Source organism: Malurus melanocephalus, unplaced genomic scaffold, assembly GCF_030028575.1.
Source record: "Malurus melanocephalus ecotype Western Australia unplaced genomic scaffold, MMel_1.1 scaffold_340, whole genome shotgun sequence".
Lineage (NCBI taxonomy): Eukaryota > Metazoa > Chordata > Aves > Passeriformes > Maluridae > Malurus > Malurus melanocephalus.
Genome location: NW_026623572.1, coordinates 476,691 through 488,889, shown reverse-complemented (window position 1 = coordinate 488,889; position 12,199 = coordinate 476,691). Strand labels below are relative to the sequence as shown.

At 53.9% G+C, this 12,199-nt stretch overlaps 1 protein-coding gene across 1 annotated transcript in view; it reads left to right on the top strand.

The window, feature by feature from the left end:
- The window catches only part of SSH1 (slingshot protein phosphatase 1), a 33,574-nt gene extending 23,659 nt beyond the window's left edge, over positions 1-9,915 (top strand). Inside the window, exons 9-15 of the mRNA XM_057378048.1 lie at positions 71-164; positions 1,161-1,289; positions 1,921-1,967; positions 3,131-3,277; positions 3,858-4,058; positions 4,766-5,369; positions 5,801-9,915. Of these exons, the coding sequence (XP_057234031.1) occupies positions 71-164; positions 1,161-1,289; positions 1,921-1,967; positions 3,131-3,277; positions 3,858-4,058; positions 4,766-5,369; positions 5,801-7,072 (2,494 nt within the window). The 3' untranslated portion in view covers positions 7,073-9,915. The remainder of the gene's footprint in view (positions 1-70; positions 165-1,160; positions 1,290-1,920; positions 1,968-3,130; positions 3,278-3,857; positions 4,059-4,765; positions 5,370-5,800) is intronic.
- Positions 9,916-12,199: the final 2,284 nt, after the last annotated feature.

Here is a 12,199-nt window from a genome sequence, read left to right as displayed (position 1 = left end):
CCCTCACTCCTCAGTGCTGTGCATGTGCTGCAGCCTGAAATCATCCTCTCCTGTTCCTGTTCCTTCCCAGGCCGACGGAAAGGGAACGAACCGAGCGGCTCATCAAAGCCAAGCTCCGGAGCATCATGACCAGCAAAGACCTGGAAAATGTGACTTCCAAGGAGGTAARTAGAAAAATTCTCCCTCTTATTCTTCCTGCCAGACTCCCTCTCCAGAGACTGGTGAGCAGGCACCATATGCCTGGCTGTCACTGACTTTGGAATCTGCATTCCAGCCTTTCTGTAAAGGTTCTGCTACACCTCCCTCCTGAYAAATCAGGATAATCCCAGCATCAGAACTGCCTTTCAGGACCTTAGTAACAACTATGTGACTCTTAAGTCAAGTTTTACGGCTTTATTTCCTTTTTTTTTCCTGGACAAATGTCAAAGGACCTTGCAGACAGTATTTTGCTGTTGAGTTTATGGGTGGAAAATCACAAATCGAGGCTAAAGCTCGTTTGGATCCATCCCCCAGGCTGGTGTAATCCATCCACCCACAGTGCAGACATGCTCAGAGTGGAAATRGTTCCTTTTGGGGTGGGTTTTTGGTTTTTAAGGGAGGTTATTAATATGCAAGTGATAGAAGGAAGCTGAGAACATGTCTGTCTGTGGACGTGTTTCTCACTCCTGCTGCAGAGAAGCTCTTGTTTTTTATCTCTCAAATTATTATTTTTAAGGAGCGGGTGCCCCAAAATATTTTATTTTTCTTTCAGATCTTATCTGAAGCTTTATTTACAGCTTCTTAGTTTTGGGGTTTAGGATACCAGAGTGCCAGGGCAAGGGACRGGGTTTTAAACTGCCAGAGGGCAGGGATAGGTGGAATATTGGGAAGAAATTCTTCCCTGGCATGGAATTCCCAGAGAAGCTGTGGCTRCCCCATCCCTGGAAGTGTCCAAGGCCAGKTTRGATGGGGCTTGGAGCAACCTGGGATAGTGGAATGAGATGAGYTTTAAGGTCTCTTCCCAAACAAACCATTGAGAGATGCCACATATTGAAATTTCTTGTCTGCAGAAAGTTAAGTTCCCGTTGCTGTTTTTAATGAAGTGTTCCTCAGGGAAGTGCCCACAAATGWTTCTGTTGGATACCAAGATTCCAGTGCCATCCTTTGTCTTTGCTCTGCAGATCCGAAACGAGCTGGAGAAACACATGAACTGCAACTTGAAGGAATTCAAGGAATTCATAGACAATGAAATGCTGCTGATCCTGGGTCAGATGGACAARCCATCCCTGATTTTTGATCATTTATACCTGGTGAGTGTCAGGAGCTCCAAGAGAGATGGGCTGTGCTGTGTCCAATCCTTTGCCACTAGATGGTACTCCAGGCAAAACCAGGCTCTGCCTCTGGAACAAAGACTTCCCAGAGATGAACACTTTGTGCCTGTTGGATCTTTCTTGTTGTTCTGGAGAGTGTCAGAGGAATTGCTTGTGTTTGAGGGCAAAACCTACTTTTTAACAGTTTTAACCTTTRTCTTGTGAAAGTTTGGGGGGAATCCAAGGTGTAGCCACCCCCAGAGCTTTCAGGATTTGCCTCACTTCTCATGTGTGGCATGTCTGGGATCACAGGTATAATSACTTTGTTTCCCTGCACTGTTTCTCCTTGTGATTAAAAATCCAGAGTGGTCAGGGGCAGTGATTTGGGATGAGCTCAGTCACACCCTGGCCTAGAACTGACTCTGTAGGTGAGCTGTGCTTCCATCCCTCCTGCACCAGGTCCCTGCCTGCTCAGGACAGGACATCTGTCCATGCCATATTCCTTCCTCAAAGGCTCTTSCCAACATTTCAGTCAGCTCAGGAGGATGGCTGGGGCTGGGGGATTGCAGAYTGTGGAGGAGAAAGGTCTGCTTTGGGATCCCCTGGAAATGTGTGTTTGTGGCTGTTGCAGGGCTCCGAGTGGAACGCTTCCAACCTGGAGGAGCTGCAGGGCTCAGGGTGAGTACTGCACCTCCCAAACTCTCCTCTCTGTGCCTCAGTGTCCCCAGGACTCTAGAGAGGACATTTGTAGGCTTATCTAGGTTTGATTTGGGGCCCATTCTCAGCCATGGGGTAACTTCCCACCAGCAGCTCCCTGGAGAAATCTCTCCAGCCTCTCTTTTATCACCAGCACAGAGTGAAAAYAGCAAAACCTGTAATTTGAGGGGTCCAACAGAATCTCCATCCCCCAGTGTGCCAAGTGTTGTGCCAGGGGTGAATTCCTGCAGGCTATAGGGGAGAAAAGGCTACAGCACTAAGGAAAAATCTCCATCCAGATGGAGCAGAGCTGCCTGTGGATGARCAAACTCCTCCTCACCTGCCAGCTCCAGGTGTTTTTTTCCATCCCCACGGTCCTGCTTGGCTCCATCCTCTGCCCACACTTTTTGGATCAGGGAGAATTCTACCTATAAATATTTGCTGCTCGCTCAAGGCCTGCACCAACCTTGATGTGAGGAACTGAAATTATTGCTCAATAGCACAGCTGAGAATGTTTCTTTTGGAGTCCGTGGGAACAGATGTCTGCACATCTTGGGACAAGGAAATCAAGCAGGGTATTAATGATTATGCCTTGCTTTGGGACTTGCAGTGTCCAAAGGCAAAGCTGGACAAATTCTGAGACAAATATCCTGTGTCCTTGATTTGTCTGTGTGATAGGAGGTGATAAATCAATCAGGACATTCATTCTTGGGCACATTGTTACCCCTGCTGTGATATTTGGCAGGAATTGAGAGATAACCATGGGAGAATCGTATGTTTTGGTCAGAAAGAAGGGGAAGGGATGGGTTTGCAGCTAAAACCTGCAGCTGGAGATGGTGATTCCTGGGTTCTGTTCCCAGATGATTCCCTTCTTTCTGCATCCCCACAGCAAGGACTTTCTGGTTGGGTTCACAGACTCAGAGACAATAAATGAGATAAAATAAACTTCTCCCTCCTGTGCCCAGGGTGTTGGGACACTTTGGGTGTKCTGGCAGTGAGAGGTGGCTGAATGGCCTCTTGTGTGTCACTGGCTGTCCTGGGCRTTTAGGATTAGGGCTGTAGGTAAAACCTTCACGTTCCCAACATCCCTCAGTGCCTGTTTGATGACCATGGTAGCTCAGGGATGTCTGTCCTCGTTCCCACAGCATTGACTACATCCTGAATGTCACCCGGGAGATCGATAACTTCTTCCCGGGCCTGTTYGCGTATCACAACATCCGCGTGTACGACGAGGAGACCACGGACCTGCTGGCACACTGGAACGAGGCTTATCACTTCATCAACAAGGCCAAGTGAGTGCTGGGGCACCTGGCTCTGGGGGAGGGCACATCCCAGCTCTCCGTGTCTCATCCTGGACTCTCCCAAAGCCACATAAACTGCAGGGCCTTGGTATGATCATTCCATCTTCCTGGAACTCTGTCATGCCCTGTCCCTTCCTGGACTGGCATTAACCTGTTCCTAGCCTAGCAGTTTTATTACTACTTTGTTTTGCTTCCAAAAGGAAATGAGGATGTTTCCTCTTCTGGAGAAGTTCTGGAGCTGCTCCAGCACGTGTCCGTGTTGGACGTGCCCCAGCTGTCTCTGCAGACAGAGCCTATCAAAGCCTTTGCACTCAACCTTTTCTCAGTGGTCCCAGTATCCAAAGACTTGGATGGAAGCAGGAGGCTTCATAGTGGTCTTTGGAATAAATGAGGCTGCTCTGGAGCTTTTCTAGAGAGGGATTCTTCCCCTGGCCCACAAAATCCAAAATGTTCCTCCCCTCTGGAGCTGTGATGCAGGGTGAACAGCAGCAGGGAATGCTGTCTGTCCTCCAGTGAAGCCATAATAGACCCAAAACCAGCAACAGGAGATTCATTTTTGCTCTTCTTCCAGGAAGAACCACTCCAAGTGCCTGGTGCACTGCAAGATGGGCGTGAGCCGCTCTGCCTCCACCGTCATTGCCTACGCCATGAAGGAGTTTGGCTGGTCCCTGGAAAAGGCCTACAATTACGTGAAGCAGAAGCGCAGCATCGCACGGCCCAACGCCGGCTTCATGCGGCAGCTGCTGGAGTACGAGGGCATTTTGGATGCCAGGTAAGGCTCGGGGTGAGTGGGAGGGAAAGGAGCTGATTGTGGATAAAATCACAAAGGCTTGGTGAATCTCCATGGGGCTCTGTYGGTGTCATGCCCACAGACACGTCAGGGGCTGTGGCCTGAAGGGTCCCTTTAGACCTGGACTAATCGTGATTTCCCTAAACCTTCCCTGTGCCAGGCTTCCTGCATGGAAATTAGCTGGGAGAACTGCTCTGGTGTAATTCAGTGAGGCTTTCTCCGTGCTTGGGAAGCACGTTTGGATTTCTCAGCAGCCAGTGCTTCTCAGCACAGCTTTGTTCTTGTTTTATGAGGCAGAACTGAGCTCGGGCCATGCCGGAGGCAAAGTGTTTGTGGTTCTGTGCCAGTCCCAGGGCTGTCACTGCAAGGGCTGTAGTATTTATGTACTAATGGAAGAGGAGGGAGTTCTGTTCCTTGGTTCAGCAGGGTCAGTTTGGCGTGTTCTGCTCTGAAGGGACTGCTGTGCCCTGAGGGGTCTCCCGAGGGCTGATCCCATCATGGYTGCACTCAGGGCACTGCTCTGGAATGGGCAGGTGAGGGGAAAAAATCCCAATGCTGAAGGTGGTTTGTCCAAGTGGGATCTCAGGTCTGGGCCCTTGGGTTCTGGGCTGTGCAGAGGGACAGGAGCTCCTGGCACTGGGCATCCTGCAGCTGCAGGGCAATCACATGTGTCCTTTTCCTCTCCCCAGCAAGCAGCGCCACAATAAACTGTGGAAGCAGCAGGCAGAGAGCAACCTGCCCCAGAACACCGATGGCACCACGGGATCRGGAGACTTCTTACTGGAGAGCTTGGACATCGACCTGGAAAACCGCCTGGCTGACCTGGACATGCCTTCCCAGTCAGCCTACCTGGACAACCGCGCCGGSTCCGACGTGTCCGTGGGCTTCGATTACTGCTTCCGCCGCCTCTCRGACACGCTGCTGGAGAACAAGATTCCCGGAGACAGGGAGGGCTTCTTCCACATGGAGCAGATGGAGAGGGATGCCCTGGTGGGACAGCCTTCACCTGCATTGTCCCAGGGGAGGCTGCTGGAGACGGGAAAGGCTCCGGAGAGAGCGGAGCCTCTGGCAGAGCTGGGTGGCTTCTGYGAGAAGGAGGCGAAGAAGAAGATGGACTTCAGCCCCAGGAAGGGAAGGATGGTCCTTGGGGAACCAGGGGAGGATGGTGTCAGGGAGGAAAATCCCATGGAGAAGTGGAAGCGGCGTTTGTCCATGCACAAGGAGGAGAGCAGGCTCAATAGGGAGAACTTGAATAACAACAACAGCAAAAGGAGTTGCCCAGAGGATTTTGAGGTGCGTATGGAGGTGAGATGGAGGTGATTGGCATGGCTGACTCTGCTGCAAGTGAAACTGCTCTTCTCATCCTCATAGCCCAGTTTCATTTGACTTGGATAAAGCCTTTCATTCCATGATGAGCTTCTCCCCTTTCGAAGCGCTTCTGACCAGGGCTTTGCTTGCCCGAGCTGTGGATGTAGATGCCAGAGAGTGCCCAGTGAGTGCCCTGTAAAGTGCTGTGGGCAGCTCGCTTGCATGACCCTCGCTTGGCACGGTAGGTATTCCTTGGAGACACTGTCTGCTGGGAAAGCACGTGGCTTTAGCTCCTGCTGCAGGGCCTGAGGTGGAAATGGGCTTCRTTCCAGATCTCTTTGGCTGTCCCTCACCTTGTGGGCTGTGCTGGTGTCTGTTCCGTGCTCGCTGATCTGTACCTGTTTTCTTTCCTGCAGCACGATGCCGTGTTCGGGATCCTCAGCAAGGTGAAGCCTTCCTATCAGTCCTGCACKGACTGCATGTATTCCTCAGCTGGGTTATCCCCCGACTCCTTTGGGGAGCAGTGCGAGAGGCTCGGCGCCGGCACCACGCGGCGCAGCAGCACCATCTGCACCCAGCCCCCGCTGCTGTCCCAGCTGCATTCCCACCTGATGGACCACCTGCCCAGCAGGGCRCACCCCGAGGAGCCACTCAGAACTAAACACAGCGAGGCTCCGCTTCCTCCAGCTCTGGGAGCTGCAGCTTTGGAGGTTGGCACATGCAGGCCACTCGATCAGCCCTGTGGCCTTTTGGAGAGAGGGAAGGATGCGCCCAAAACGCCCAAAAAAACTCCACTGCCCAGGAGAAACTCCCACTGTGATAGGAGCCTCCTTCACACAGAGGCGGTGAGGGAGGAGTCTCTGGCCAGAAAGGACCCCAGACCCACCAAGGACGTGAAGTACCTGTTGTTCAGCAAAGACTTGGAAAAGCCGAGCGCCAACAGTTACTTGATGCAGCACCAGGAGTCGCTGCTCCAGCTGCAGAAGGCAGGATTGGTCAGGAAGCACACCAAAGAGCTGGAGCGCCTCAAGAGCCTGCCCTCRGACGCCTCGGCGCTGCTCCGGGACAGCCCCCTGGGCAGGGTCGACTCCAGCATCGTGGAGGAAAGCGAGGAGTTGATGTCCCATCCCGGCCTTGTGCCTCTCCTGGCCCCGGCCCCGCTGCTGGCCCGAGACGCAGAGAACGACGTGGAGAAGCTGGGGGTGAAGCGCATCCTGGAGGGCACCTCCCAGAAAACCTCCACGCCGGCCGGGTTCCGCCCGGAGCACACGAGCAGCTTCACCAAGGACTTCCTGAAGACCATCTGCTACACCCCCTCGTCTTCCCGCAGCTCCAACCTGACACGGAGCTCCAGCAGCGACAGCATCCACAGCGTGCGGGGCAAGCCTGGCCTGGTGAAGCAACGCACGCAGGAGATCGAGACCAGGCTGCGCCTGGCCGGCCTCACCGTGTCCTCCCCCCTGAAAAGGTCCAATTCCCTCGCCAAGCTGGGATGTCTGAACTTGTCCTCTGAGGACTTGTCGAGTGATGTGGATGTGTCCACCATCACGGACTCCAAGGAGGCCGTGTCCAGCGAGTGCTCCGGGCTCTGTGAGCCCCCGCCCAGGAGCGCAGACGGCACCTCCAAACCTGGGGTGAAGCTGCTGGGTGGGAACTTGAAGAACACGCTTTGGATGGGCAAAAGTTGATGCCTTTCAGGGAAGGAGGGGGCTGGATTTGGGGGTTTTAYAGCATTTATTCATTGCGCCAGTGCTGTTTTATCTTCTGACTTGCAGCAGTTTATCTGGTGCCACCTCCTCGTCCCCTCCCTGTGCTCCAAGAGAGGAGGACAGAACCACGATAGGTAACGGTGAAGGGCACAAGGGAAATAAAATGTGTTGCATGGCTTAGAGGAGGACTTGGTGTGTGACTTACCTGTTGTCCTGCAGGATGCTCTTCCTAGTACTGTTTGCCAAGTGTAATAACGTGGATTTGTGTGTGGTTATGGATAGATATTTGTATCTCTATCTATCTGTATCTAAAATGCTGAAATACTCTGTTTCAAAGACTCAAAATAATTATTCATTACTTTTTTTTTACAGAACAAACACAAGTCTCTATTTATAAACAGGGCACTTGTGRAAAATCCTTAAAATGGTGACACGCACACTACCTCTGTTCTCGCTGGCTTTTCATCCTGGTTTGTTGTTTGGGGCTTTTACCCAAAAGGCTTTTCCCGGAATTCTTGCTGTTGTTTGAAGGAATTCCCTTATCATTAGCTGTAAAGGCCTGGAAGAGTGTGGACACAGAGGCTTCGGTGACAGAGTTCTGAGCTGTGTCCGTGGGGATGCTGTGACCCGMTGTCACTGCGGCTGTGTGGCTGTCACAGGTGTTGTGTTCTTGGGGTGTTTTGCTGTTGTCATGGTCTGTGTTGTCCCAGTGTTGACAGAGCCTGGCCAGTGGTTGCCCGTGGGCCCTCGTGATGTGAAGCTGTGTCAGTGTCGTGGATCCTGTGCCAGGGACCCTCTGTCACTGGGCTGTGGGTGACATGGTGTGGCTCTCCTGGAGTCCCAGTAGGTGACCGAGTGTCTTTTATGGTCGTGCTGTTGGTTTTGTAGGTCCTGGGTTTGCTGGCAGCCCAGGGAGCTGCTGGAGGAATCCTGGGTGTTGTTTRTGGTGGGTGGCCCTGGAGCAGGAGCTGGGCCCGTCCCAGACCCCACAGGGTGTGAGAGCCACATCAGTCCCACCCAGGGAGCAGCTGGACAGAAATGTGGACACGCTTGGAGGAGAGAGGTGTTGGAGGAAAAAATCTCCATGGAAAGGTTTTCTTGTCTCTCTTTGAGGTGGGGCAGAGCCAGGCTGCAGCAGCCGGYCTGAATTGTATTGACTGAAAACCCGGTGTCTCGAGGAAGGGAGATGTGTTTTCCTGCCCTAAATGCCTGCAGTTCCCTTTTTTTCCCTTAAGCATAAGATCCTGCATGATTCATTTGTGTGAGGAATTGTAGGGACAGGCAATCAGTGAATAATTGTCCCTCCTGAACCAGTCTAAATTTGATGTGCACTTGTTCCACTCAGGAGAGCTGGTGTGGAGCAAAAGGGGGGGAAGTTGTGCAGGAGCGAAGTGCTGGGTTGTGCTCAGGGTGGGATGAGACCCCATGAGCTATGGCCAGACCCATTCCCTGTGTTTGGATCATCTTTATTCTCCTTTGCACCCAGATGTGGATTTGGGAAGGAGCAGGTGGGAGCGCAGGGGCCGTTGGGTGCCACAGGGCTTGGAGCAGCAGCTGGGAAACCTTCCCTGCCTGGGAACCTCTGCAACCTCCAGAGCGATCCCAGCACAATTCCACCTTCACCCTCGGCTCACTGGGGCCACCCATGGGGTCCTTCTCTGTGTGCTCCGACCCTTCCCATCACTGCCTGGCTGAGGGAAGAGGTGCTGGGGACGGATTTGAATGAACTCTGAAAACTCTGTGAACCAATACAAGCAAAGATGTGATTTCCTTCCCGTTTCTCGAGTGCCTGCCGAGTTCTGCYGCGTCCAACCCATCACTTTCCAGGGCTCAGCTCGGCACCCTCCATCCTCCCCGCTGCTGCTCCCACTTGGCTGTGGCTGGATCAACCCCAGGCTTCTCTCTGGGCTCGGGGCTCCCTCCCTGCGTGCTGGGGATGCACACGCGGTTTGTGGGAGCTGCTCCGGCAGCACCGCTGTGCCATTCCCAGGGGTTTGTAGCCAAACCTGCCCCATCACACCGGGTTTGTTGCATGACAAGGTTGATGTGTTTGTCCTCCCCGCGTGTCGTACGTGTCCTTACGATGGAGTGCCTTACTCATGGTTTACAAACACTGTGTATCTGCTGAGCTGTTCTCTGCTGTTTGCTGTTCTCTTGGGGAGGTTTTGGTGCTTTTGGTGTTTCCGGTGGCAGTGAGACCGTCCCTCCTCCTGTCCTGCCCTCCTGTCCCCGCCGAGCTCGGCTCTGCTCACCTGCTACCACTTCCCCCTGCTCTGGGCACGGCAGAACCAAAGGGCTCCGTGCCAGCCCAGGTGCCGGTGGCCGCTCCCGGTGTCYCCGTTTATCCCATTTATCTATGCATCGCTGCCGGAACGCGGGCGGGGTGTGCAGGGACACATCCCATCACTGACCACGCTTTGCTCGGCAGATCCAAACCCCATCCCGTCCTGCCAGAAATCCTGAAATGCACAAACCGGCACCTTATTCCCAGTGCAGGCGGTGTCGCTCYRTGTGGCAGCAGTGCCCGAGCTCCCKGGGGCCMTCCCCGTGCTGGTGTCACCAATTCCTGGCCAGAGTGGTGGGGACTGTCCTGGTCAGTCTGTGAGGAGGGAGGGTGAGTGAAGTGTAGCTGTTCCTGTGCATTGCTGTACTCCATAACAACGTTCCTTTATTCCATGGTATTTCTTAATCCTGGTTTTATATTGAAATCTGCAGGATTTTTGTACTGTACGCCCGCGGGAGGGGATGCATCATGCACTTTTTTTTTTTACTTTTGTTTGTAAAAATGTCCTGGATATTTTATGTGCTTCTTGTGAGAAAAAGAAAAATAAACTTTTTTTTTTCCTTTTACAAATGTGTTTTGTGCTTTGTTTGGAGGTGGGGAGGATCAGCTCACGGAGCAGTGGGCTGAGGGCTTCCTGGAGTTTTCCAGAGGTGCTGACACGATGGCACAGGAAGGAAAACACCAGGAGCCAGGGTGGGTGTGAGGCTTGTACAGCCCAGGGTTGAGTCTCTCCAGCGTGGAGCTGCAGCAGAGTTGAGGAGCTCATGCTGAGCTGGGAGTCCCGGAGCTCTGCAGTGGAAAGAACAGCTTTGAGGTCCTGTGGCACAGCCTGTCCCTCAGCCAGCACCGTTTTGGGGTCAGTGTTTCCTTTTGGCTCATTTTACTCACCCATCCCTTGGCTGGGTCAAGGGAGACATTGCTCCCTGCTCAGCTCAGCTTCCTGAAAACAGAGCCTCCCCACGGAGCCAACAGCAAGCCCTGCAGAGGTGGGTGTGAGTTGTTGGGTATGAGGAACCACAGGATGGGACTGTGGGATGGCCAGAGCGTGCCAGGCTGCCGGTGAGTCCCTGGTTCYTTTTTTGTTCTTGTTAGGATTGGAAATTGGTCCTTTTCGGAGCGGTTCCTTACGGCCGAATTTACATCCTGTTGTGATGTTGCCATGRCAAAACCAGGCAACATCTGGAGCAACACAAATTCTCTCTGGCGACCAGGGAGGGTTTATTTATAGCCTCGCTGGCCAGAGGAGATGCCTGAGCCTGGAGCTGCTGTGGGCAGGGGCAGCCTGGCACTGGGTGCCCTCGGTTGGGATCTGGGGTGGTGGGAGGTGCAGGGCCCAGCTGGGCCCCTCATCTCTCCAGGACCCTCCGAGGGGAGAATGTTCCCTGCCAGCATTTCCCACTTCCATGTGGGATTGGGTGACCACAGGGGTGGTGAACAGGTGCTTTAATGGTGGTTTTGGGTAAAAAGAAGAGGTTTGGCAGGAGGGTGAGGATGATTGAAGCCCCAGGAAGGGCTCTGAGGGCTGAGGCTGCCCTTCCACACTGGCAGAGGGAAAGCTGCTGTCTGTCTGGCTGTGGTTCTCCATGTGCCTGCAGCCCCGGGACGATGCCTCTGTGTCCGTTCCCACTGGGCTCTGGCTGGAAAGCCACACTGGCCTCTGGAAAGGTGGAAATGTAAATATTCAAAGCAGAAGCTGCAAGCCGGCACTGCCGAGGTTGGATGAGCCGGTTCCTGCAGCGGGCACGGGCTGAGCTGCGCTGCCGCTCAGGTTCGCTCCGGCCTCGGTGCACATTCCCTAAAAGTCTCTTCCTCCCTCTGTTTGAAGGATGAAGCAGCAGCGATGCTGCAGCAGCTGCCATTTCCTTTTATGCAGAGGGTTCGGGAGCAGAACTGCGTTGGTGCCGTGTCAGAGCTCCGAGCAGCTCCCTGGAACACGGGACACAACGCCCAGGGCAGGTCCAAGAGCCATCCGTGCCCCTTCCACACCAACCCCGGGCTCTGCAATCCCCACACAGGACAAGCCCAAACCACCAAAACATCCCCAAACAATGAAGGCTTGTGAGAAGCCCGGGAGGAATTTGGCTTTCGAAGGGAACACCCGAAATTATTGATGGGGTCACAATGCCAGTGCTGAGTGAGTTCATCCCATGGGAGAGGTGACTTGGCTGTGAAATTCCTCACTCTGCACCTGCCAGCATTTCTCTACCTGTCGGTGCTGGCAGGAGCCTGGCCACCAGCCCCAATCCCACTGGGAATTGGTTRTGTTTGCTCTGGGCAGCCTCGGCAGGGATCTAAGACTTCCAGTGGAAACAAATGGGGTTTTGTCTCTGCAGAGCAGCTCTGCAACGTGCACTGATAAAGAACTGCTCCAGCGAGGGGCCTGGCTGGCTCCGGGCCGGGAAGAGCTGGGATGACCCTCATCCCTCACTCCTTCCCCTCTGCTGTGACCGGGATTCACTCCTGGATGAGGTGGTGGCATCATGACCGTGTCCCAGGTGTCACCTGCACAGCTGCTGTGTGTCAATGGCCCTCAGAGGCTGCCTGGGTTTTGGGGGGCTCTGGATGAGGCRCTGTGGGATTTTCCAGCCCCATGGAATATCAGGGGATGCCTTTGGKCTGGGGCCAAGTCCTGGGGGGCTGTTTGCCAGCTCTTTTGGTGACACTGAGGTAACTCAGCCCTGACACCACAGAGGAGCTGTGCAGGCGTCTCTTTTGGGATGATCTAGGTGTTTTCCTGCATCCTGCCTCGGGATGCTTCCCAGCTCGGGGGAACCATAAAAGGCAAAGCGCTGGGGCAGCGGCGGGGCTGGGAGCTGCGGCTC